The sequence below is a fragment of the Fundulus heteroclitus genome, chromosome 19 (genome assembly GCF_011125445.2).
Source record: "Fundulus heteroclitus isolate FHET01 chromosome 19, MU-UCD_Fhet_4.1, whole genome shotgun sequence".
Lineage (NCBI taxonomy): Eukaryota > Metazoa > Chordata > Actinopteri > Cyprinodontiformes > Fundulidae > Fundulus > Fundulus heteroclitus.
In genome coordinates this window covers 10188688-10215516 of record NC_046379.1, presented here as the reverse complement: position 1 = coordinate 10215516, position 26829 = coordinate 10188688, and the positions used below count along the sequence as shown (strand labels likewise).

Sequence of the window (26829 nt, the reverse complement as noted above, 5' to 3'; positions counted from 1 at the left end):
CACTGGCTATGTCTTTTGATCATTTTAGCTTTCTTCTGTGCATGGGATGCCTACCTTTGGGTGAAAACATGCTACATGCTTGAATTTATTTAGACATATATTTCAAAAACAGTTAATTCTATATCCATAAATTAAAACAAAAAAAAAGTTGTCTTCCTCGTCTCAAATTATGCATGCAGTTTCTCGGTTTATCCACCAGATGTCAGTGTCGCATAATTTTTTTTGGTGCAGACTATGTAAACAGTGGTACTTTGCAGCTCCCTTTTCTGCACCAATCTAAAAGACGCTGGAAGTTGTCATTGTTGTACAATAACTTTGATATTATTTTAAATGTGCTTGTTATTAACAAGCAGATGCATACAACAAAACAGAACCACTTCTTGATCATGCTACTGTAGTAATCTGCAGAAAACAGAGAACACAAACTACCTTTTTTTTTTTATTATTGTTTTTTACAGGCGGATAATACATCTACAATACATTTCGTGATAGGAGAGAACTCATTGTCCGAACACGGGCTACAAGTTGTTGCCCCGCCCACAGAAACGTCACCGCCTGTGACTATAAAGCATGAGTGAGAGAGAGGAGAGAAGCTTGAGTGAGTTTGAAGTTGGACTGCAGGGGGATAACAGAGGGCTGAAGGTGGATGAAAATAGCCCAGTGGAATGGAGAAACTGAACCAGGGCGCAGAGACTGGCTCCAACTGAAACATAACCAAAGGCAGGGGGGAAAATACCTGAATGGGACCAGGGGGGATGAAGAGTCTAATTAAGAGTTTTGATAAAGAGCCGTGGTTGTATTCCAAAATGGCACGGATTTGCGCCCACGCAAACGCGCACTTTGCAAAGATGACATAGCACTTGAGAAAATGGGATTCCTCCAGGAACACAATTCGCTCACGACCTGAATGAAAATAGAAAAAAGGGATTCTGTTGAAGTCGGAGTTTGGCTTTGATCTTTCTTTTTTTATTATTATTATTATTTAATTTTTTTTATTTTCACTTGACACGCTGCGGCTGTGAGTGAACTCAGACTGAAATATGAATCTGGGCAAAGCACTCCTGTTTTTCCTCCTCTCAAACTGTGTGATTATGACTTTCTCGCTTTCCACTTGCACAACTGTGGACATCGACCACATAAAGAAGAAGAGGGTCGAGGCGGTCCGAGGACAGATTCTCAGCAAACTCCGGATGACAAGTCCGCCTCAGACGACAAGTCCGAGCCAGGTATCGCCTGAGGTCCTGGCCCTGTATAACAGCACCAGGGAGCTCATAGAGGAGATGGGAAGGAACCGACAGCAGAGCTGCGGCCAGGATAACACAGAGACTGAGTACTACGCCAAAGAGATTTACAAGGTCGACATGATCTTTGGACCACAAGAAAACAGTGAGTTTTAATTTTCCATCTATAAGATCCAAGATAATGTCATCCGAAAACTAAACCGTATTATGCCTTTTCCACTCACGAGGTGACCCAAACCCTTATATCTAAGATGATTGTACGGTGGAGACAAAACTACACATGGTTTTCCAACCTTTGTTACAAATATTAATCAGGAAATTGTGACTTGCAGTTGTGTTCAGCCTCTCTTGGTCAGTGGAATTTGATTTAGGTCTGGACTTTGACTAGGCCACAGGTGTCAAACTCCAGTCCTCCACGTGCCGGTGTCCAGCAGCTTCCAGATGTTTCTCTATGTCAACACACCTGGATCACATCATCGGGTTGTTAGCAGGACCCAATTGGAAATTGCTTAGGGAGGTAAATCCATTCCTTTGATTCAGATGTTAGGGCACGTCACAAAGTTGCAGGACAGGGGCCACCCCACGAACTTGGAGATTCAGACATCGGTATAATCTTTGATATAAACCATTCTGTTATAGCTCTGGGTGCGTGTTTATGGTCGTTGTCCTGCTGGAAAGTGAAACACCAGGCCAGGTTCAGGTCCTTCTCAGCCTTCAGCAGGTTTTGATCCATGGCTCTCCTGTATTTAGCTCCATCCATCGTCCCATAAGCTCTGCCCAGCTTCCCCGTCTTTGCAGAAGAACAGCGTCCCCGCAGCATGATGTTGCCGCCGCCGTGCTTCACCCTGGTGACGGTGTGTTCACAGTGACATGCCGTTCCAGCCATACGTAGCATTTTTCACCTAGGTGTTATCTGACCAGACACCCCCTTCCTCCACGTATTTGCTCTGTCCCCCTACAGCGTTTGTGGCTACCTGCAAATAACCTTGCTGTCAACGGATTCCCCCATTTGAGCTTTGAATCTTGTTGATGTTCTCTAACAAACCCCTTTGAGGATTCTGCAGAGCTTGGGAGAGAACAACTAAGATATAACCCTACACACGTGGATTTTGGTGATTTCTGAGAGCAATTGGTTGTAGTTGATTTTATTTGGGGTGTTTGAGCACATAGCATGCCACACAGATGAGTATCATCTTCTAGGAGTGTCCTATCTTCCCATTAGCTCTAACCAGTGCCCTCCTCAAAACGTATCCCCGCAGCATGATGCTGCCGCCACCGTGTTTCGCTGTTGTGGGTTTCGGGTGATGTAAAATGTTTTAATTTCCTTCCTGAATAGTGTTTGCGAAGGGATTTTGTAAAACAGGACTATTATAAAACTGCAGTAAAATGCATTTAAGTGTGTGGTTTTAATGGGAGAAGATGTGAAACGGATAGTTTTAACCTTTCCCATCTCAGGTTTTAATTACTACAGGTTGTAAATATGCAGCTGGATCTCCATTTTTACTGTCTCCTCTTCGTCAGAGGGCCATCTTTCCACAAAATCCTGGGATACAGTTTTTGAAGAAATTTTGTACACTTACTATTAGCTGTGGAAGCAGTTTAAGGAAAATACACCAGATCCATTACAGGGATCTGTGCTGTTTTACGCACAGACTCTCCAGCGATTAGAAGAGCGCCGTGCAAAGGAGAGAGAGAAAGAGTAAACAGTCTAATAGGAATGAGCACCATTCCACGTATACCTCACACCAAAGCCCTGGGAACTCCAGCTTATGTCTGACACATTCCTAAGTGAGGAAATTTCTCAGGCTGTTAAATATTCTATTTATTGCCAACTCTAATACCTCATTTCCATTTTTCTGGCCCTGATATTTTTCATCCACTGCAGCTCACCTCTGGTTCCCCCTACTCTATTTCTTTTGAGTACCTCTGTGTTATGATCTAATTCCCTTGTTCATCCGTATTGGTATTTCCTGTATAAACTATGGCCCATTGATTGTTCCATAAATCAGTAGCAGAAGCTCGGTGAGAGGCCGACTCTCCGGAGAGGGGCCGTTTGGACTCGTGCCCCCTAATGGTCAGAGGTCACAGAGCGTTGTGGGGGGGGTGGGGGAGGCGTCCGTCCGTATGTACGTACCCTTCTGAAACCAACAGGTGTTTATGCTGCGCTGTGACACTGAGCAGAGCCACAGCGCAAGTACTGAATCAAATCCATTTCCCGGGTCCCGCAAAGTGCTTCTGACAATCAAAATACACAGCTCGGGGTTTATCCGCTGGTCAGAGGTAGCCGGAGCTCCCAAAACAAACAGAGGTCTGAGCAGTGGGATCTGAGATGGCCAGGTGCCCAGGACACATCATGCTGCACCGGGCCATATACTCTAGGTGATAATAGAAGACGTGAACCTGATTTACAGCTGGCAACACTTTTTTTTTTTTTTTTACCCAGTTTGTAATCCAAGGAAGATATTAGTCAGATCATCGGAGGATGCCAAAAACACATTAATTAAAACTTTTCTTCCCCCTTTCCCGTTATGTAATTTCAGGGGGAGCTCGTCACGCAGCACAACATAATGTCTGTCACCTTGATAATTTTACAGTGTAGTTCATTTTCTTGCTGGATATAATGACTTTTACATGCGCTGCTTTTGGATGGTGGGAGTGTTTGGGAACCTGGTCAAGTTTTACTTTTCTTTCTTTCTTTTTTTTTTTTTTTTAAACAAATTCAAGCGCAGCTAAGAAGTTAAACAGAAACCTTTCTTCCAGACTTTAATGCACCACTTGCTCCAGACACTACTACCAATGGAAATCGGCGCATTCTGCCATCTATGAATACACAGAAGAAGCCGAGTTCAGACATGGCAGCAGTTCAGAGCTGCTGTCAGAAGACCAGTGTGCACAGCTGAAGGGAAAGGAGACGGCCAAGCTAAAGCACGACCTGCGGCAGGATACCGACTCGACCATGCCGTGCAAATTGGATCATGCAGCTTCAGTGAAATTTCAAGCCAATCACTGACTCAGTGTCGGGGGCCGGTAGAAAATATGAGGACAGCAGGGGTATCTGATATATGGGATAGTAAAAAGATGATGTCATCTGAACAAACAGAGACAGAGGTCTTTGGCCTGCTCCCAGGGAAACAGCATCTCTCCAACCAACTCCCACAGGTTCACAATTTTGCTTCCTCATGTTTAATCAAGTGCAGAGGTCCGTCAACATTATCTCATCTGCAGCAGTCAGTATCTGATGAATGGAGTGGAGAAACGAGAGCCTCCTCGTGATAGGAAGTTTGATTGCTTTATATAAAAACCTTAATTTATTTGTGAGAGGGAAAGAAAAAAAAAAGAAAAAAAAAGAAACTCAAACCTTTCCAGCAGAACCTAACGCAAACAAATCCAGATTCCAGATGCTGGAATTGAAATGGATGAAAGAGCTCAAGTGAAACTTTAATACATTTCCAAAGAAATTGCTGCTTTGCTTTATGAGATCTAGACACCGCAGCAGCTGGGTAGCACCTGCAGACTTATGATTACTATTTCCTTTGTTTACCTCCTCAAAGCCCAGGAGAGGCTGACATCACAGAGTGTGCTCCGGGCATAAGGGCAAAGAGAGGTGATTACCGGTAGCGAATATCAGGAAGCGTCCCCATCACACCAGCTTTTATTGAGGGTGTGAAGTGGGGCTGATGGCGTCAGGGCGTGGCGTTTAAAGCATGAAGAGTTCACAGAAAACCAGCCTGTGCTACTTTGATTCCCGCTGACGAAGCAGCTGAGCGTACATTGTGATGTCCCGGCCATACAGAGCGCCGCGCAAAAGTATTCAGACCCCTCATTTTGTTAGGCCACAAACTTTTTTTTAATATTCCCTATCAGGATTTTACATGCTAACCAACGCAAAGTGTTGCATAACTGTAAAGGGGAAAGAGGAGGATGCACGATTTCCTGAATGTTCTACAAAGAATAACCACAATTCAGCCAGTTAAAATCTTGGAGATTTTATTTTGGATTTTTCTCTGCCAGCTTTTGTCATCTAGAGACTAAAATGTGTGTAGAAGTGCTCAAGTTTGCTTCGGTTGAATAAAGAGGCTCGTTTAGGTTTGGACTTTACCTGGACGTCTCTGAAACACGAATATGATTTGATCTAAACTATTCCAGCTGTGTGTTTAGGATCCTAGTCCTGCTGGAAAGCAGACCTCTGTCGCAGATTTAGAGGCTTTTACAGAAGTTTTCTCACAGGATTTCTATGAATTTAATTTCATTTATCTTCCGGTCAAATCACCAGCTTTGCTGCCCCTTCTAAGCGAAAGCATCTCCACAGCGTAACGATGCCACCACCATGTTTCAGGATGGCGTGTTCAGAGGGATGTGCCAAAAATCATTCATTTTCATGTTTATATCTTTTGAGGTGCTGTCCTGTTGAAAGGCGAACAAAAGGTTTTCTTCAAATATTCTTCCCATCAGCTCTGACCAGTTTCCTGGTTCCTGCTGAAGAAATGCAGCACGATGCTGCCTCCGCCATGTTTTCCCATGCCGATGGGGACTTCTGGCTGATGTCCAGTGTTAGTTTTCTGCTAAACATACCGTTTTGCATGGTTGCCAAAAAGCTCAATCCCACATAATCACTATAACGCCTCTTGACCTTTTCGGTTGTAATGTGACAGAATCTGAAAAATTATTATAATCTTTAAGACCATAGATGTTGTCTCCAGTCAACTAAAACATGTAAATATGTATTTTCATTCATCAGATGCCCAACCTTGTGACTGAAAGAGTGAATCCAATAAATATATGCAAACAAAGCACAATGAGTCATCTGTGATTCATGCACTTCCTATTATTAGACGTGGAAGCAGATTAAGAAAAATGACTCGATGGTGCAGCTATGATGTTTTAAAGGGGGGGCGTGTTCACGGTGATGCACAGTGTTATTTTTCTGTTGCTCAAAGCAGTGTGCTGGCCACTGTGCAAGTTTAATTGTATTTAACTGGAAGTTTATTAGCATATAAAACCCCCAATGACATATACTGAAGTTTGTGGTTGTAAAATGACAAAATACTAGCAAATTTAAGGGGTATGACTACTTTTGTAATGAACTTTTTATTTTTTCAAATTCATCAAGGATTCAATGACAAAATTTCCATAAAATTATAAACTAAAATAACATGACATTTTAATCTAGTAGCAAATATTAAACATCTTTGAGGCAACAGTAAATCTAACTTGTTTACTTTAAATAAGTCTCACTCTGGTTTTCATTTCGACAGCGGATTTAGCCATAAAATTGGACCCAGAAGAAGAAGCGTATCGATCTAAATCTGTGCCGCATCAAACGATTTCCAGGCTCCTGACGCTCTTTTTGAGGAGCTTCAAGCCAAAAAAAAAATAGGAAAGAAGAGTAAATAAAGTAGTGCATTTATCTCATATTAATTTACACAAACAATTCCCTCCTCTCATCAAGATGGAACAAATTACCTCTCAGACCCCTGGCAAAAATAAGTCGCAATTTGAAATCCTAAAAAGTGTTGCAATGGGAAAAATGAGGTCATCCAAAAGGAAACTGAAGACTTGATTAGAATTTCAAATCTCCCCTCAAAGTGGGGCTTTCCACCTTCTGTGGGGGAGGAAGGGGGAGAGAAACGGGGACATGAGTGAGGGGTGGGGGGGGGGGGGGATGGCTATTGAGGATTCCTCCGTATTGATTGTCTGGAAAACATTGGACAGATATCTGGCTGGGGATAGACACGGAAAAGGTCGTCTATAAATAGGGAGAGTTGAGAAAAAAAAACCTGTATGGAAACACCACATAATGACTGGGAGGACACTGAAATAGGATTATGGGTCAAATGAAGTACAGACACTTGGAGATGTGCGGGTTCCTTTTGCATGACACAGAAAACAGCTTCTGAGTTTCCATTCGTCCCGAAACTGCCCGAGGTGCAAATCAGCTAAAAGGTGCACAGCGCCTTTCAACCACCAGCATAATCCGAGGCTTGGTAGTAAAGCTTAAGCTCGAGGTAATAAATTAGCCAAAGCTTGGCTGTAAATGACTGTTTCCACTTGGCTCGTAAAAAGTTTGCTATGTGCTTGTTTTGCTCAGCGCTGCATGCGCTTTGCCTGTTAAAATAATAAACTCCTGCGCTGTTTAATGGAATAAAAAAAAAAAAAAAGAGGGACTTCAATTTAACAGGAAGCTTTTCAGATAGCAGCCACTCTTTAAGCCGATTCTGTTTGTGTTGATAAAAGACGCCTTCTGTGGCCTGAAATCGCCGTCGTTCTTGCAGATGCATCTTTCCAACTAAGTCTCTGAGTAACAAATTGGTTTCCATTTGAAGCTTCAAAGCACCTGTTGTGTGCTTGTAGGAGGGGAGGCAAGATGCTGTCCCTCTGCCGCCCCCTCCACCACCACACGAGCCATTTGGTTCCCGTTTCATGACTTTAACTCGCTGCTAACTCCGGCTACACAAAGCAGAAGCAGATGGTTTGTGATGATCGTTAAAAGTATTTTCTACAAATGCTTTGGGATGTTAGGGTCACGTTTGTGTAACGGTCTGTTTTAAAGGGCCAACACAATGTTTTTCCACAGCTTTGCCTTTTCAGTTGTGCTCAGGATTGCCGTTCACAACAGTCGTAGCTTATTTCCATGACCAAAATCAAGAAATATGTAAAAAAAAAAAAAAGCTTGAAAGAAAAGAAGTGAGCACAAGGCAGCTGAGAAGGCAGCCAAAAGTTGCCGAAGAGTGATGACGTTATGTTTGGAAAGCAGAACTTAGGCATTAGTGGATAACGCAAGGTCCAGCAAAAGAGAAAAGTAGTGATAGTAAACCAATAAGCTTGAATTTAAGTTAATAAAGCAAAGATTTATATGATGATTTTCCCAGTGAGAAGGGAAAAAATCATTAGAAATTATGTGTAAGTAGTAGCATGGAGACCTAACAAACCAGCACCCTGTTTAAGGTTTTTAAAATTGGACCCAGAAGAAGCGTATCGATCTAAATCTGTGCTGCATCAAACGATTTCCAGGCTCCTGATGCTCTTTTTGAGGAGCTTCAAGCCAAAAAAAATAGGAAAGAAGAGTAAATAAAGTAGTGCATTTATCTCATATTAATTTACACAAACAAGGCAGCACATTAGTGGATGACGCAAGGTCCAGCAAAAGAGAAAAGTATTGATGGCAAACCAATAGGCTTGAATTTAAGTTAATAAAGCAAAGATTTATATGATGATTTTCCCAGTGAGAAGGAAAAAAATCATTAGAAATTATGTGTAAGTAGAAGCATGGAGACCTAACAAACCAGCACCCTGTTTAAGGTTTTTAAAAGGTTCTGCGGTGATCCTTCTGCCCCTTTAATTCACTGCAGTGGCAAACAGCTGTTTGTGACAAAACCAGAGAGATCTCATCGACACTTTCCTTCCAACAATGCCACTAAAATAGCCTACTTTATACTGGTGAGATATGCAGCGGCTTTTCAGCCTTCACTAATCAGTCAATCATGTTTAAGTCACATAAAGCCACTCTACAATATTGCAGCTTTCATCCGTCATGCCACTCAGTCTATAAGTTCTTTTACAGCTAGTTTCCTAGCTTCTTTGCTGTTTTGCCTCTAAACATCACTTCAAACTAATGCGACATATGTGGTGGATGGAAGAGAAGTTAAAGTACTGATAAACAATCAGGCTGCAGTCTCTCCTCCATTTGGCTCAGACACAGAAAAAAAACAATTGCAACTAAAGGTAATGGCTGTGGCTAAGCATACAGGAGAGTCATCTAAAGGGAGCCGTTACTGATTTAATTTGAGTTTTGGACACGTAAAAAGGAAGAAAATGCTGAAAAGGAAAACTTTTTTTTTTGGCTTGTTATTACATAAATATTTGCTCCCAAAAAACAGGTGCAGTCACCTCAATGGTCTGGCTGTTTACCCCCCTCCTCCTGAGCTATCTGACCTAGCCGCGGCATGGACCACGGAGGAAAACTGTGGCTACAAAGGCTTTATTGTGTCAAAAGTGCCGTTTTTAGGGACGTTAACAAAACGTTTCATACTTTTAAGAATTTTAATGGTTTATCCAAAAACATGTTATTTGCTTCATTGGAAGAACTGATGAGTTGCAATTTTCTGTTTACCTCCAGACGACCTCAACGTCTGCACTAAGGGCATCACCTCCAAGTTTTTCCGCTTCAACGTGTCGATGATAGAGAAGAACGCCACCAACCTGTTTCGGGCCGAGTTTCGAGCCCTGCGGATCCCTAACCCCAGTGCCAAGAAAAACGAGCAGAGGATTGAGCTCTACCAGGTGCGTGAACTAACCTAACTAACTAACTAAGTTCCTCTCTCAGCAGAGCACAGGTGCACGGTGGGGGGTATATTCTCTGTTTCTCTCCTGAAGCTGTTCGTAGGTCAGTGGAAGGATGACAGCATTTATATTTGGGGAGTCTAACTCCCTTTTTTCCCACGTTACGGGCTGATTATTATTCCATGTGCTTATATCGCAATGGATTCTACGTCAGTACACGTTTTAAAACCCTTTTACATACTAGATCAAGGAGGCTTTTATATCCGCCTCTTTTGTTTCATGTTTAATCTTTGAAGTCAGTTGAAACATCTATATATGGTTGATGTCTGCGCACGGGGTGGCATGAAGACATATATTTTCGGTCTCCTCGTTAATCTCCTGTAGGAGAGTCGGGGGTAACGATCGGGTTCCAACACTTCCTGCCAGGAAGACGAGCGTCTCCGGACTACGTCTCTGAGGCAAAGCTCAGGCCAGTGCTCCAATGCAGGCTTGTCAGGCCCTCAAGATTATTTCCAGGGGCCTGGGAGGAGATAGAGGCAGGGTCGCCCACCGGTGGGAGTAAATGGAGCCGTTCAACCGCCCCCACACTTTTCAGGCTAGACCGGATTGGCAGGAGGCTGATGCTGGCAGTGGATCGGCCCCTCGCTCCCACAGGAAGACCGATAAGATGCTGACAATGTTCAGGAACCCGGTTATCCACAGCCCCCTTGCTGTGGGGCCAAGGGCTCATACCCACCACCCAAAAGTGCTGGTCCACATACAGATTCCTTCATTGTCAGGTTTGGTCAGTAGAAATGACCTGAGAGATATTCATTTTTGAACTTTGTGACATGGGATTTAATTGGCTGGTGAGTTGGATGGCCAGGTCTTCGTTGGCAAGGGCAAGGCAAGGCAAATTTATTTATATAGCACAATTCAGTACAAGACAATACAAAGTGCTTTACATGATTAAGATATAGCAAAATAATAAAATGTAGATAGAAAATAGAATGAAAGCAAGTAGGGATAGAATGTAGTAACAAAAAAGAACATTCAAAACAGTAAAACTGTTTAACTAGAACAGTCAAAGGCAATTTTAAACAAATGTGTTTTTAATTTTGATTTAAAAGAACTCAGGCTTTCCACACTTTTACAGTTTTCTGGAAGTTTGTTCCAGATAAGCATAGGAACTGACAGCAGGAGGGTAAGAGTCAGGCATTAACTTAAAAAAGGGGCACATCAACGCGGGGAGTCATTTTTTTTCCCATTAGGAGTCGACGTTTTGGCCTGAGGCATCCTGGAGAGTCTGGCTCAGACAGACGGCCTTTGTTCTGTATGCAAGTATATTTGTGTGTTTAAAAAAAAAAAAAAAATACGTTCAGGGTCACATTTTCAGCTTTTCTTCACAGATCCTCCAGAAATACAAGCAGCGCTACGTCGGGGGCAAGACCGTCCCGACCAAGGGGACCCCGGAGTGGATCTCCTTTGATGTGACGAAGACAGTGAGGGAATGGCTGACGTACCGCGGTGAGTTGGAAACCGCAGATCTTCCTCCCTTCGCACCTTGCTTTTTTTTTTAAAAAAACCCCAGTCGGAAAGATAACAGCTTCATTAAGAGATGAAGGATAAACGCCTCGGGAGACATGTCATCTGTTAAGATTTTTGTCTTTTTTGATGTTCCCCCAGAGACCAATCTTGGCCTGGAGATCAGTGTGCACTGCTCTTGCCCCACTTTCAGGCCTAATGGTGAAGTCACTGAAAACACAAATGAAGTGCTGGAAGTCAAATTCAAAGGTGAGACGTCTTTTGGACGCATCGGTGATGTGAAAGAGTAACAAGTATTAGCACTTGTTATGCTGTGCTTCACTTTAAGGTAAAAAGTAACCTCACGGATTCACATGCAGGTGCAACACAATATATTAGAATATCATTGAAAAGTTATACCCAGTAATTAAAATTTATATATTGTATAGCATCATTACGCACAGATTGATGTAGTTCAAGCATTTACTTCACTCATTTAGATGGAGGATGTGCAATCTGCGGCTCTTGAGGTCGTCCACTGTGGTTTTTTAACAACTTTGGCCAAAACTACTAAAGAATTTGTCTATTTTAGCTTTAGAGCCATCCAGCCAACAGTCACTAAATTGTTGCTACACCAAGTGGCTGTTCACAGACTGCTGGACGCATGCATGTTAATGGAAAGTTGAGTGGAAGGAGAAACTCTGGCGGAAAAAGCGGCGCAAGCAAACGGAATAATAGTAGCGTTAAGAGAATAGTGAAGTAAAACTATTAGAGACTGCTAATAAATTAACATGAGCTCCCTTAACAGCAATAATTAAACTTAAACTTTTCATAGATGTAATTCAGAATCTTCACATTTAACATAAAAAACACATATATCTGTCCCTGTTTATGGAGCAAGTGTGCTTCATTACAAAAAATAAAAAGCAAAACGCTAACTGTACTTTTACAGCTTGTGAAATCAATTTTGATGTTATTTAGTTGGTTAAAGTGGTTTAATGTAATGTCTTAGTGCTGTGGTTCTGAAATGTTTCATAACAAGTTTCTCAGTTCATAACAAGTTTTCGTAACAGTCTTAAAACTGTTACGAAAGTTTTAAGACTTGTTTACTATTTTACCAGACTAACATAACAAAGGTTTCCCCACTCCTCTCATTTTAATCAATGAAAGTCAAGAAGAGCATATTTTCAAGCTTACAACTATGACATATTCCAGACATTCTTTAGTTTGTGAATCCATTTTTAATGTGAAAAGTATCACATGGACGTTTTCGGCCCCTTTTACTCACAAACTCCTTACATAAAATCTAGTGCAGTGTTCAATAAATCATCTAAAAATACCAAGTCAAGTACTGCTCCATGTTAATCAGCCCAGCAACACATTGCGGACCACCTAAATGAGTAAGGAGAGCAGCCAAGAGGCCCTAGGTAGCTTTGGAGGAGCTGCAGGGATCCCACAGCTCAGGTGGGCAAATGTGTTGCAAATACCGCTGTTAGCACTTTACAAATCTATGAAGATGTACATAGACAATCTCTATGCAACTTAGCTGAGATTTAGCTATTTGGCACAAAAAATAGGCAAAGGATGTCAGACTTGTAATTACAGCAACATTTAATTTAACAAATTATCACTGCCACAGAGGATCTGAATAAGCTAGCAAGGCACGCATTTCGGCATTTTAGTTGCAAAACACGCTGTGAGCCTTGCATCATTTGCTCTTTTTACAATTATACGCCACTTTATGTTGGTCTGTTGCACAAAATCCCAATAAATTACATTGAAGTACGAGTTTTGAGCGTGACAAAATATTACACATTAAAGAGGTATGAATACTCTTGCAAGGGGTTAGACACAATCAAAAAAAAGTGGTCATAAATAATGTACTAACACAAAAAAAGATTAGAAAAAGTCAACAGTGACATCATTTAATCGGTTGTGTGACGATTTAGTCAGAAAAAGGGGTTAGTTTTGCCAGATTAGGTTAGAGTAAAGATTGGTGCTCAATCTTTAAATCGTTAACATCCAGTTTCTGGGATCCTGCCTTTTTATGCTGATTTACAGAAATGTTGGAAGGACCGACAAGGCGACAAGCATTTAGGGCAGGTTTCTCTTGACTTCAAGAATTAGTTTCTGAGGTGCGGATTGTGTGCTATTTTTTTTCTTTTTTACCTCTGTACATATTTTCCATGCACAAAAAAAGCCACAGAGAAGAAAAGGTTTCCAGCATGCAACATCCTCCTTAGTAAAAAGAAGAAAAAAAAGGCATCTCTGTTTCAATCTAGATTTGTGTGCACTGCGTACAGACGCTTTCGTTTCTTTTCTCTTTTTCTTTTTTTTTTTTTTGGGCTTCCAGGATTTCCTGTGTTGTCCTGTCTCCTTGGCCAGACTGTGGTCACAGTCTGCGTTTGGCCCGGGTTTTGTCTCTGCTTTTGATCTCTCAAAGCCATAAAGGTGCCCCGGCCAATTTTTATCCCCGATCAGGAGCCAGATAATCATTCGGTTTGTTTGAATTACATTTAATTTGTCTAATATTAAAGATAGGCATCTCTGCTCTGCTGGAAAGCGTGGTTTGTGCTGATTAGAGCTATTTGGGCTGATTTTTTCGGATGATTTTCATTTGTAGATTTCATGAGCAGTTTATTTCAAAAGCACAAATTTAGCTCCTATTTTTTCAGTAACTAACATTTTTTTTTTAGTTTACACGTGACCTGAGCTCATGTTCTCTACAAAACGTAGGAGATAAAGTGACTATAACACTTAGCTGGCCTTAGAAAATGGACTTTTAGTCTGCTCACCAGGATCTTCTTCATCCAGTGATCCTCGTGAAGATGATGGGCTTCGTTCCTTAAAGGAAGACAGAGCATGGGAACACAGATGATCTGGTATCGTACTTAGCGCAGGGGCCCCCAGGCCCGTGGTCCTGGGAACACTCCTGACTAGCCTGACCACAAGGAATGCGTTGCGACGGGGCGCAGACGTTTGGCCCCAAATTAAAGAGGGCCGTGCAAATCTACCAGCATCTCTCCTGAGATATCCACTGTTTTAGCTATCAGGGGTAGATGGGACGAGCAGATGCCGGCCCAGGGAGCAAAATGGATGGAGGGAGAGGAAGGAAGTCGGAGGGAGCAGCGTTAACAGAAAGCAGGGTTTTCTACGCAGTCTAGAAAAGTATGGAGTTAGATTTTAGTGCTTTCCCGCTCTGAATAAGGACAGAAAAACAAAATAAGGGTGTGCAAAACATCTGTAATTCCAGACTTGATCCCCTTTCCTGTTGTTTAACTGTGTCTTTACTTCTGTCCCTCTTTTTACTTCTGTCCCTCCTTTTTCCTAGAGTCCTTCCTTGTTTTCTTCCTGCCATCTTTCCTTTGTTTCTTGTGTTACTCTTTTCTGTGTCCTTCCTTTCACTCCTTCAGCCTCCTTTTTCTTTCCTTCTTTCCTTCCTTCATTACGTGCATATTTCCTTCCTTAATTGTCCTTCTTTTGTTTCTGCCTTGTCTCTCTTTCCTTCCTTGTTTCCTCATGTCCTTTAGTCCTTTCTTCTTTCCTTCATTGTGTCTGTATTTTTCTTCCTTCCTTGTCCCCCTCCTTCTTTCCTAACTTGTGTCTTTCCTTCTTTCCTTTCATTGTCATGTTATCCCTTTCCTTCCTTCCTTGTATCCTTTGTGGTGACCTATAATTTCTTCCTTCCTTGTAGCCTTCCTTACTTCCTTTTCTCCTTAATTTCTCTCCTCTGTGTCCTTACTTTTCTCCATTCTGTCCTACCTCCCTCCCTATCTTGTTCTTCAGTCTTTCTTTCACCCTTGAGTCCTTTCCTTACTTCCTCATTTCTCATGTTGATTCCTTGAGTCTTTTCTTGCTTCATTGTCCCTCGCTCTGTTCTTCCTTCACCTGCACTTCTTTGTGTTCTTCCTTCCTTCCCCCCTGCATCCTTCTTTCTTTCCTCCCTCCTTTCATTGTGCCTTACCTCTCTTCCCTTCTCTCCCTCCTTTCCTTGTGTCCTCCCTGCATCCCTTCCTTCCTTCCTTCCATGTGTCTGTTTTTTCCAGGCTCCATATTTAAAACCTTCCACTGTAGAAAATAAATTCAAAGGGATCTTCAGTATTTTACGTTTTTAAAAATGAACTTGAGGGTCGTTGGAATCTGGAAAGTTTCGTCTGGAAAAGCCTGAATGTTTTACATAAAAAACTGAACGATCTCTGGGAAAGGATTAAATAGCGAGCCAGGAATGACTGAAGCTGTGCCTGCAGATTATCCTCCTGCTGAACAAAAGCTATCCTTTATAAATGGCGTAACTTTCCCCTGCAGGCATGGAAGGAGACTATGAGGATCCGAGCCGTGCGAAAAAGCAGAAGGAGGATCTGTACCCTCACCTCATCCTCATGATGATTCCTCCCCACAGGCTGGACGTCCACTCCTCCTCCCGCAGGCGCAAGCGGGCACTCGACACCAATTACTGCTTCAAGTAAGGCCCGCTTCCCTCATTCTGGAAAATACTAAGGGGCTGCTTGCACAATTGTTCATTGTGTTAAGCTTTGTAAAGTAATCTGTGTGGCCGCGGTGCCTGTTTTGAAATCTGGAGAACTGGAACCAGCTGAAAAAAAAACCCTCTGACGACAGGAGGCTGAATCGTAAAACGGGGGCGGAAAAAAAAAACAGAACAGTCAAAAATAGGAATCATTTTCATAATGCATGACGATAAGAAATGCACGAAGGCACGTAATGCACAACATAAGCTTCTTAATCAAGCAGTCAGGCGTGACACAGGTACTGCCCGATGCAAGTCGGGATCTGTCCCAGAACCGGCGAACGCCGTCTCCTCGGCTTTCCACTTTCTCAATTAGGCTGACGGGCAAGGACCAGAGACACCTGGGCTGACTCCAAGAGGGAAAATGAGGGCGCACCTAAGAGAGGAATTTCTGAACTTCTCTCTCCACGTTGGTTGAGGGCACAGGGAGGACGTCTGTGCATTTTACAGTTCATTTAAAGATTCTTTTAGTTGTTTTTAAAAGTTTCTGCCCCGTCTCACCTCTCTGAGCTGCTTCTCCCACACTGCTCGTTGTCTCAGGTCAGCTGACCAGCTGCTCCTGGACGTCCGAGGTCTAAACGTAAGCTCAGAGGAGACGGAGCTTTGTTTCTTTTTCATTTTAAATGTTTACTGATTATTGTCTGCACAGCTGCTGTTGTTTTAAAGTGCTTTATAAAAAAAAAGTAATTAGCAGAGTGTCGCTTTATCTGGAAATGAAGCATAATCCTGTCTCTTTCCTCTTGTCTGCAGCAATTACGAGGAGAACTGCTGTGTGCGACCACTATATATTAATTTCCGTCAGGATCTGGGCTGGAGGTGGATCCACAAGCCTGAGGGGTACTACGCAAACTTCTGCTCCGGTCCCTGTCCCTACCTTCGTAGCGCAGACACAACCCACAGCTCGGTGAGGCAAACCTGACTTTTACAGCGCCCGTTCTCTCACAATTACAAACTTTAATTTTAAGGGGTAGATCAGCACAAGGTTGTGCAGAATTGCGAAGCGGACGGAAAGGAATGCCTGGTTCTCCGGACGTGGACAAAGCAAAAAGATTTAGAACAACGTCCCTTTGGCAGATGACACTAAAATTTTACTTTTTAGTCTGTTACTACCATGCATACCTTAAGAATAATAAGGTTAATAATATGTTAATTCAGGAAACAATCCAGAACATGCAATCAGAGCCACACCAGAACACGCCTCCTGGGCGTCGCTTTGGTCCCTCGTGCCTTTAAAGAAATCTGCGAGAAATGGTAAATGATCAAAATACATTATTATAAATGAAACATAAATAATAGAAAACAAATATATAAATAATGTTTCTATGCCTGTACATGCAGGATTGTCTTGGGTATTTTAAGGAGTAAGGATAAATATCTGTATCACAGTAGTTCTACGCTGCAAAAAGGGAACTAAAAGTAGGTAAAATTTTCTTGAAATGAGTATATTTTCCTTGATTTGAGCAGGTAAATAAGACTATTTGCCAATGGAACGAGTATTTTTACCCCTTAAATAAGATAATTAGACATCCTGCACTTAAAATAAGATGATGGAGATGAGTTGTTCCTATTTTAAGTGCAAAAATCTTATTCCATTGGCAAATAGTCTTATTTACCTGCTCAAATGAACGAAAATATCCTAATTTCAAGAATATTTTACTTACTTTTAGCTTCCTTTTTGCAGTGTAATGATAACAAAATGAAGCGGAGCCTGTCTGCTTTGAAACTGTGTGCTGGAGAGTGATGCTGCAGGTTCCCGGGGCAAACCGCTCCTTCTTCAGGCTCTTTTTTAGTCACAGACTCAATATTTACACCTTTATTGGAGATCTTCTGTCTCAGTCGTTGTGGAGGCGATGAGAACACGTTCATAAAAAAGATTTTAACCGCAGTGAAATCATTTTTATCGGCTTTATTTAGGCGGGACTCCCAGGCAGCAGGAAACCGGTGCTGACCAAGCTCCAGCTCCGGCAGCGAGGCGGCCCGGTCCTTCTTACGCCTGTTTTCATCCATCCATCCATTTTCTAACACTTCTTGTTTCTATTCTCCAGCTTGAGGCACAGTTCCTCTCTGTCTGCTTAACTGTGTGTGGAGAGAGACAGAAGCAGAGCGGCTCCGCTTGCGAACGTCGGGCCAGTCGGGCAAGGAAGCTTCCAGGGTTTCAAGCACAGAATCGTGGCCACAAATCTGAGATCTTCTACCTCGGCCATTGCGAGGCAAAGACGATAATAAAAACGATTTTGAGCCGCAGTGAATATATTTATAATTTTTGGAGGATTTCAGACACTATTATTGCTTTATAGTTGTTGTTTTTTTACCCCAACCATGGCGGAAGCAAGACAGTTTTTGAGCTCCTTTCAGCGGCCACCTCTGTGAAAGCACCTCGCTGCTCCCCCCCGGGTGCTTTATACAGAGAGACGGGCGAGCAGCAGGGAAAGGCAGACAGCCGCTGCCTTGTACCGCATGAGGAGGATGGAGGGAAACTTCAGAGATAAAACTTAACAGCTTTCAGTGTGAAATGAGAGAAAGTCTCGATGAACCCACGGATCTGATACAGCTGGTCTGAGTATAAAAAGCTGGAGTGTTCCTCTTTTTTTCTCCTTTTTTTTAACCTTACAGGCCTGGTTTGAAGATAATAAAATGATATTTTGGTTTGAACCACTATGTTCATAGTGGTCCGTAATATTAATGTGTCGCTCTTCAGGTTTTCTGGACTTTCTCAGAGAAATGTTTCTCATTTCTCTTGGCCCCGCGTGGCCAATCACTGAAAAGAGGTTCGTTCACTCAAAACGAGTCAGCACAGTTTGACCCTGCTCTACAGCAGAGCAGCAAAAACCCGGGCTGGCCCTGAGAAAAACTGCTCCTGAAACACGGCAAAGAGAGCCGAGCAGTGGAACCATGCCTCACGCTGACCAGGTCTTTCCAAGATTTGAAGCAGCGATGCATGGAGACCGAGGGCTGGAGTTTAACACTTAGGTTTTATGATAAAGGACGTTCATAATCCACAAAAAGTCCAGACTTAAGTGATTTTCAGACACTCCTTATTCAAATCTGACTAGGCTTGAGCTGTTTTACAAAGGATAGGTTAAATTTCAGTTGGTATGCGTGGAAAGCTTGTAGGCGAAGACTCCGAAAGGCGTACAGCGGTAATATAGAAAATGTTTTTTCTAGAAACATGAGGAAAAAGTTTCAGGGAGCTGAACGCAAATGGCATCAGTTTAACATTTTTATTTGTACAGAATTATATATAATTCTTGATTGACTTCCCAATAAAGCACAACATAATAAGGATAAACATGTGATTCAGTTCACCGTCTCCGTTGGTCTAAAACTAGATCAAGCAAAATCAAGCAAGGGTTTGATCCCACATGTGATCGGTGTAAACAAGAGTTTTTGGGGTTACACTTTAAAAGGCTCAACTCAGACGTTTTATGACATATGGCGACCTTTTCTTACATACTGTGAAAGTATAAATGCCGATACTATTGCTTATGTTTGTGTTTTGTTTCTTTTCTTTATTATTGCTGTAATTTTTTTTTAATCTGGCTGGGTTTTGATTCCATTGTTCTGGAAGAGTGGAGAAAACTGCTTTATTAATACAGCTGTAATTATTGTTTAATACAATTTTTGTTTGATAAAAAGACCTCGATTTAAAAAAAAAAAAAAAAAAAAAAAGCAATAAAGCACTGTATTGTGTCGGTCTAAAACACAACTACCATCAATACTTCGACATTTGTTTAACTAGACGGAGCGCGATTGCTTTCTGAACCCTCCTCTCTCAATGCTCCGCCTTCCACAGATGCTGAGCCTCTACAACACCCTGAACCCGGAGGCCTCCGCCTCACCCTGCTGCGTTCCTCAGGACCTGGCGCCCCTCACCATCCTCTACTACGTGGGACGCTCCCCGAAAATCGAGGAGCTCTCCAACATGGTCGTCAAGTCCTGCAAGTGCAGCTAAGCTTCAGGGATTCAGCGGAGAGGAGACACGGGAAGAGAAGCCGTGGAGGAGGATGATGAGGGTGGAATTTAAATTGGGCAGGATGCAATTTATCCTCGACGACCACCAACCCACCCCCGCCCCGCCTCGACTTGAGCCTCGCCCAAGAAGAAAAAGGAAAAAAAAAAAAAAGCAATCCACCAATCTCCTCGCAATCATTGGCAGCGTTTACCAGAACTCATCAGAGACCACTTCACCACTGACTGACACCAGTATTACTTACGTTTGTCCTATTAACTATTAGAGCGTTTTGAAAAAAAGCCTGTACCTCACATGACTATTGCCTGTTTTCACTGAATGAGGAACAAGAACAACCGTCTCGGCGTAAATCTCAAGGACAATAAATGTAATGCAACCATGGAGAGACTGAGAATGTGAACTGGACTCAGCATGGCGTCAGCGACGGGGTTCGGTGAGATGATTCGTTTGCTGGGAGCAAAACTGCGGGACACGTCCGAAAAATCCTACACCGCTGGAGGAGTTTATGGTGTTTAATAAAAAAACACATTAGGGAGGAAAAAAATAAATAAAAAATGCTGGAATCCAATCTTTATTTCATCGTAGTGAGGCTGTGGTTATGTTTACCTCTGTAATGCGACAGCATGGTGATTCCAGGGATTGTTTCATTAAAGTGAAGCCTTTCTGTTATATGAGCTGATGTATGTCACTAAATGAACTCAACTAGATCACAAACTGTAAATGTTTTTATTACTCCTGAAAACACTTCTTTTTTTTTTTTTTTTTTGTTAATTAAAGAATGACAATTGGACAGCTCTGTTTGTTTATTATTGGACAAATCTGTGACCTTTTTATTTATTTAGTTTTGTTTCTGTTTGTGCTACAGCCCGCTCACGGAAAACGTTTCACAGAACAACATCGAGTCTTGCAGCATGCATGCACCGGCTTAGACAGTAACGAATCCACAATATGACGTTCATCACGTGTTTCTAAAACAGTCTATAACATTATTGTGCTGCATTGAAAGCCACAATCTGAGGAAACCCACTTCTGATGATGATGATGAACACCATTGGAGAAAATGTCGCACATAATTCAAGTATTTCAGTCGTCACAAAAAAAAAAAAAAAATAATATTTCATTCGGCCATCAAACCCTGAGTGAGCTCTCCATGTGCTCCCAAAGAAAACAACAATATCTATAAAGGTTTAAAGCAGGCGTTCCCAATGTGGGGGTTGGGAGATGATCCAAAATTTCTGATTTTACAATGTCGGAGATATACTTGTTTTATTATAGCAAATTTATGCCTTTAATTGTGGAAAAGCTAATTTTTTCCACAAAATGTACGACTTTTCGTAAGTTTTTTTTTTTTGTCAAAAATATGTGATATTATTCTCAGACGTTCTGAGTTTTTTTGTGGAAATTTACATCTGCGTGGCCAATAATTTATTTTCTTTAATCGACAGTAACTGTAATGAATTTTTGTTCTTTGTGGAAATTACAAGAATAAAGTCATATTAGGTGTACAAGAATAAAGAACATTAAGAGAATAAAGTCACACAGTCGTTTGCATAATCATTTCAAAGTCCTAACACTCATAATTTGATGCTGATTTGATTAATAGATTTAATATTTCCTTAAATGGGAAACTGATACCAAAGGGGAAAGGGTTTTCATAAAATTACTGCTTTATTTTTACTTTATTCTCTTAATCTCCTCCTACCCCACCCCCACCCTGCTAAATGGGGGTCGCCGGTCTCTGGCGCTGTTATTTTGAGGGTCACAGGCTGAGAATATTGGGAACCCCTGGTTTAAAGAACCTTGTGAAAGTATTAACACCCCTTGAACTTTTTAATTTTGTCACACTGTAACCACAATTTAATGTGTTTTTACAGGGATTCTAAGCGATAGACCAAAACAAAGGCGTGGCAAATGTGAAAAGAAGGAAAATGATACAATCTTCAAAAGTTTTTGTACAACTTGAAAAGTGTGGCGTGAATTTTTGAACACCCCAGTCAGTTATTTTTAGAGCCAACTTTCACCGTAATTATATTGCTCGTAGACAAATTGAATGGAAAGAGCCTGTGAATTACAGCTTCCCAGTGGGATTAAGGTCTTGACTTTGGACCAATCTAACACATGAACATCCTTTTATCTAAAACCAGTCCTTTGCGGCTCTGGCTGCGTGTTTAGGGGTTGTTGTCCTGCTGGAAGCAGAACCTCTGCTCCATGATTGCCCTGTTTTAAGCTTCATGCATCTTCACATCAACTCTGACCAGCTCCACAGGCCCTGAGGAAGGAAAGGCTCTCCACAGCATGGCGCTGCCACCATATTTCCCCATAGGGATGAAACATTGAGGGTATCACATGAAGGTTTTCCACATTGATTTTTCTCTCTCAGTCTTTCTAATGTTTGTTTGTTGGGTTCTGGCAAACTGAAGTTTGGATGTCTTGTGGTTTTCCTTCAACTATGGTTTCTTCTTCCCACTCTTCCTCAAAGTCTCATTTGTGGCGTATCCGAATAATAGTTCTCCTGTTAACAGACTTTCCCACCTGAGCAGTGGATCTCTGTCGCTCTTCCAGAGTTACCACGGGCCTTTAGACAGCTTCTCTAAAAAATTGCTCTTCTAGCTCTGCAGGCCACTTTAGCTGGACAGCCATGTCTTGGTAGTTTGCAGCGCAGTTATACAATTTCCACTTTCTATCATGGATGAATCAGTGTCAAAACATTTGGGGTGTTGCTGTTTAACCTAACCCTGCTTTAAACGTCTCCACAACTTTCTCGCTGACCTGTCTGTCTGCTTTGTTTCTTGGTCTCCATGATGCTGTTTGTTTACCAATGTTCTCAAACAAACCTCTGAGGCCTACGCAGACCAGCTGGATTTATAACAAGATTAAATTACATGCAGGTGGACTCTGTTCACTAAAAAGATTGAGTTTTGACGGCTGCTGGTCGCACCCGGTTTTATTTAGGGGCATCATATTAAAGGGGGCAGAATAGAAATGGACGCTACGCTCTACAGATTCCTATATAGATAAAACTTTGAAAACAATGTATCATTTCCTTCCACTGATGATGAATTTGAAAAAGTCAAGGGGCTGTTAATAATTTAGCAAGGCACTTTAGATGTGGACGTTTAGCATCAAACTAAGGAATTTTGAACCTTTGCAGGTTTCTGTTTACATCACTGTTCTTTATTTCTTTATCAGAAAAAAAGCCTGATATTAAAATTTCCCAGACTTTCTGAAGGTCTTTCAAAGTTTTTCTTTGGACTTTGGCTGTTTTCTGTATTTGACCTTGACGGTTGATGTGGAAAGTGGATATATGTTGGATGAAAGAAGTGTAAGACCAAATTTACTTTATACAGCTGACCTGACAAAAGACCTGAGAGATGGATCATCCGCTGTGAGCGAAGTATTGACTTAAATGCTCCAAGAATCCTTTAATTGGCATCAAAACTCTTCTCTTCTCTGCCAAACTGTGATGTTTCATAGATTTAGCTAAGAAAACTGGGACTAATTGTGTATTTATGAGGAGCCTCTGGTGAAAAAGTCCTAATAGAGCCGAATCTTCCCCAAGTTGTTGTTATATGGAGACAACACCAGTTTATCCTTTGAGTTTAAGGGTGAATTTACGGCTGAATGACTCATTAATAACGAGAGGCTTAAACAGCAGAAAAACGTGTCTGAAAATGGTCTGTTAATGACTGCATATGAGTAAAGAGCAGCAAACGTCTAAAGAACAACTTTTATAGACCTTTAAAAAAACCTGAAGAAATATTATGACAAATTAAAGATGACAAAACAAAGTAATGAGGGTTAACAAAGTGTTTGCACAATACTGCTGAATTATATAAAAAAAAACATATTTGTAATTTTTTGTTGCTTTGAGCACAAAGATTTGCTAAAAGTTAACTTCTTAGCCAGATTTCACAAAATAAATAGGTAAATAGACATAACGAAAATAATTTCCATTCAATTTAGTCCGTTCAAGTACAAGAATATCAACATCTTTACATTTTACAGCAGAAATTACAGGTTTAATTGTGAACTTAGATCACAGATCTTCAAAAACAGGAGACAAGGCAAACCCCTTCATATTCGAGCTCAAACTCTCTGCATGTTTAAGCCTTAAAGCTGAGGAAGCTATACTTTTACTCATCCTCGGGCAATAGGCAGAGATTTGGCAGCGGTATGGCTTTCAGAATAGGAGCGCAGAGTATTTAATGCAGGAAGCCACACATGAAAGGTGCTTCAGGCTACCCATGTGCTGCAGTAACATAAGAAGCTACTTATTCAGTGCTAACAATACCAAAAGTCGCTCATTATGCTTGCCTGGCATGTATTTTCTTTCTGTTTTGCTAAGTCAGAGCTTGGTTAGAGAGATGTAGTTACACAGCCAGAGGTGCACAGACCAACAGGTCTTGTGGACCCATCTGCTGAAGGCCATCTGTCAGTGAAACCTTCCTGTGGCTTTGGTGGCATGGGGGGAATGAGAGCAGGCAGCTGCTGGGATGCAGACTGACTGTAGCTGGGGGCGATGGAAGGGGTTGGGGTGGGTGGTGGTGGTGTTGGATCTGTGCAACTAAATCCCGACCTGCGTCAAAGCTCGGCGCTCCTGGCCTCGCGTGTCTGTGGCAACGGATTTAATAGGATACTACGCGATGGTGGGAATACTTTACTCTGTTGTCCTTTCCCAGAATATCGCTGTGTGCGATGCGGTTACATGCACAGACACCTGTCAGGCCTGCAGAACGGCAGGATGTGCCCAGGATCGTCTTCGTGTCATCTGTGGTAGGGCTCCTGGCCCTGGAGCAGCCCGCCGTACGCAGAAAGACCTGGAAAACAACAAAACAAGGCAGCTACTTAAATGTCTTCCTCCCCGGCTGCACAAGTAGAAACCTTTGTCAGATCAGGAAGAGTTTTTCTTCAGATGAATTCACTAAAACCCTGGTGATGAATGCCCTGTTGACCCATCTATTATTCATGGTCAAGGAGGCCAGCAGCAGATCTGCTCAGTAAGCTAGAAACACTTTTCTCTGACTGCTTCCTTGCTGAACCCCTCATCTTATCGGCTGGCGTTCAGCCAGAAATCCTGCAGGAAAAAGGCATTCCTAGCAAAATCAGAGCTGCTGTGTTTGTGCTCCCCAACAGTACGCCTTTCATTCGCCTCGCTGCAAGTTGTTTGTTTTGGTGCTCTTTTACACTTTGGGGCCTGACTGAGCTGAAAAACGAAAACATCTCGCTGACTTTGAGTATGATGATACGACTGCTGGAAGTGGCTTCCTCCAGCTCAGCAAACAAAAGAGAAAGATACAACATTGCCTGACCAAATGACACTAGACAAACTTTTAGTGCCTTGCAAAAGTCTTCACAAACCTATAAAATTGTTCAGATTTTGCTACAGTAAACTAGAAGCTTCAGTGTCACTGGAACACTAGGCTTCATTGAAAACTGGTCTTTAAGAAAGCCAAAGGATGCCATGCAGGGGACAAAGCAACTGTGTGGAGCAAGTCGCTTGGGTCAGATGAGACCGAAGGCAAACTTTTTGTCCAACTTGCAAAATGGAATGTGTTGCAAAAACTAACACTGCAAACCACCCTGAACGCAGCATTCCCATGATGAAACATGGCGGTGATAGCATCATGCTCTGGGGATGCATTTCTTCATAGTGGCCAGGGAAGCTGGTCAGAGCCGATGGGAAGATAGATGGGGCTAAATACAGGGCAAACCTATTAGAGGCTGCAAAACATTTGAGACTGGGGCGGCGGATGCCTTAAACATCCAGCCAGAGCTACAGTAGAATGGATCCATGAATCTTAGGCTGTAAAACAAGTACCGCCTGTGGTAACTGGGCTGCTTTTGGTGGTACTTGGACGTAGTTTTATTAAGGACACAAAACCCAAAAGGAAAGTCCAGTTTAAAAAGGACTTCCTGTAAGAAACTGAAGCGGATGACATTAAACCAGGAATCAGTGCTGCTGGATTACTGATCTAGTAATCAGTAATCAGGCTAATTACTGTTAGCAATATAAGCAAACAACATATTTCTCTGTATTTTGTACTTTAAATGTTGTCACAACTTCACTAAATGGTCGCATTATATAGTGCAAGGGTGTCAAAAGTGCCGCCCGAGGGGCCATTTGTGGTCCTCTGAAGGTCTGCAATATATATATATATATATATATACATATATTAGGGCTGGGCAACGATTAAAATATTTAATCGCGATTAATCGCCCTGATTAATCGCGATTAATCGCATTGTATTTACAAACTCCAAGAATGAATTCAAAAGTAGTGTAAAGAGCACTTTTATTTTAATGTTCTGCTGCCATATGAACAAAAGTGTTGTAACATTTGTAGCACTTATTTTATACTGGATATTTTCAACCCATCTATTGAATTTAGTGCACTAGTTGATCTTTTCTTCATAAGAGAACAGCAAGCACTGCAGCCAAAATATGGCCTTTTTTGACCTGCTGTATATTAGCCAGTCCCTAAGCTTGATGTATCATGAAACTGTTGACCTTTTGGGTTTTGTGTTTTTTATTTTATTATTACAATTAAATAATAATAATAATAATAATAATTATAATAATAATAACAATAATGTTATGTTCAGTGTTTTTTCGCTAATCCACCTCTTATATATTTCAATCCTTATGTAATTTTGTCTGTGTTGTGTGCACCTGCCTGTTGCTTTAATCCTATAAATTTCCCCGTCGTGGGATAAAAAAAGGATTAGCTAATGTTATCTTATCTTAAATAACACTTTTTAATATATGTACTGGGTTCTTTCAAGGTCTTAATTACATGTTATGTGTGGGCTCCAGTAACATCCATCCATCCATCCATCCATCCATCCATCCATCCATCCATCCATCCATCCACTGATCTACCTGGATGTTCCTGGAGGACTGAAACGCCTCAGTCAGAGACGTCTGTGGGTCTGTCGGGGCAATGAGAGAAGTTTCGTCTCCTCTCTCCGTTTCTGGGGCTCGACGTTTTCATGTTTTTTCACGTGCTTAGATAAATTAGTTGTGTTTCCACTGAAATGAACCGGCTTTTTACAAAACATACAGCTTGATTTCATTTACGGTATTAAAATAAAGCCAAACGGTGCTACTTCCCCTGTTCATGTTTTTTTGCTGCTGCGGTCTCTCTCAGCTGTTTGTGTATTAAGTTTGTGTGAGAACTGAGTGGGCGGGCCAGGCTGAGCCTGCGTGCTGATTGGCTGGCGCCGCTGAGCCATGTACGAGAGGGGAGGGGAAGCGGGAGAGTGCTGCCGTGACAGCGCGCTGCAGTCAGCGCGCCTGCTGACTGACACTGA

At 41.9% G+C, this 26829-nt stretch overlaps 2 protein-coding genes across 10 annotated transcripts in view; one reads left to right on the top strand and one right to left on the bottom strand.

The window, feature by feature from the left end:
* Positions 1–576: 576 nt before the first annotated feature.
* tgfb3 (transforming growth factor, beta 3) lies at positions 577–20632 on the top strand. The gene is made up of 7 exons (XM_012851801.3): positions 577–1386; positions 9358–9521; positions 10910–11027; positions 11187–11294; positions 15330–15486; positions 16300–16453; positions 19343–20632. The coding sequence occupies exons 1-7, from the start codon at positions 1041–1043 to the stop codon at positions 19499–19501; spliced, it is 1206 nt and encodes a 401-aa protein (XP_012707255.1). The 5' UTR covers positions 577–1040; the 3' UTR covers positions 19502–20632.
* Positions 20633–23355: 2723 nt separating this feature from the next.
* ttll5 (tubulin tyrosine ligase-like family, member 5) overlaps positions 23356–26829 on the bottom strand; it is a 77038-nt gene continuing 73564 nt past the window's right edge. For all 9 annotated transcript variants that reach the window (XM_036150368.1, XM_036150370.1, XM_036150372.1 and 6 more), the window contains one exon: positions 23356–24336. In XM_036150368.1, the coding sequence (XP_036006261.1) occupies positions 24284–24336 (53 nt within the window). In that variant the 3' untranslated portion in view covers positions 23356–24283. The remainder of the gene's footprint in view (positions 24337–26829) is intronic.

Bases quoted from the DNA above. Each gene is read 5' to 3' on its own strand.
- tgfb3 (XM_012851801.3), top strand. From the start codon at position 1,041: ATGAATCTGGGCAAAGCACTCCTGTTTTTCCTCCTCTCAAACTGTGTG. The intron at 11,295-15,329 runs GTGAGACGTCTT...TTTCCCCTGCAG, and splicing joins GCTGGAAGTCAAATTCAAAG to GCATGGAAGGAGACTATGAG. The intron at 15,487-16,299 runs GTAAGGCCCGCT...TCTTGTCTGCAG, and splicing joins GACACCAATTACTGCTTCAA to CAATTACGAGGAGAACTGCT.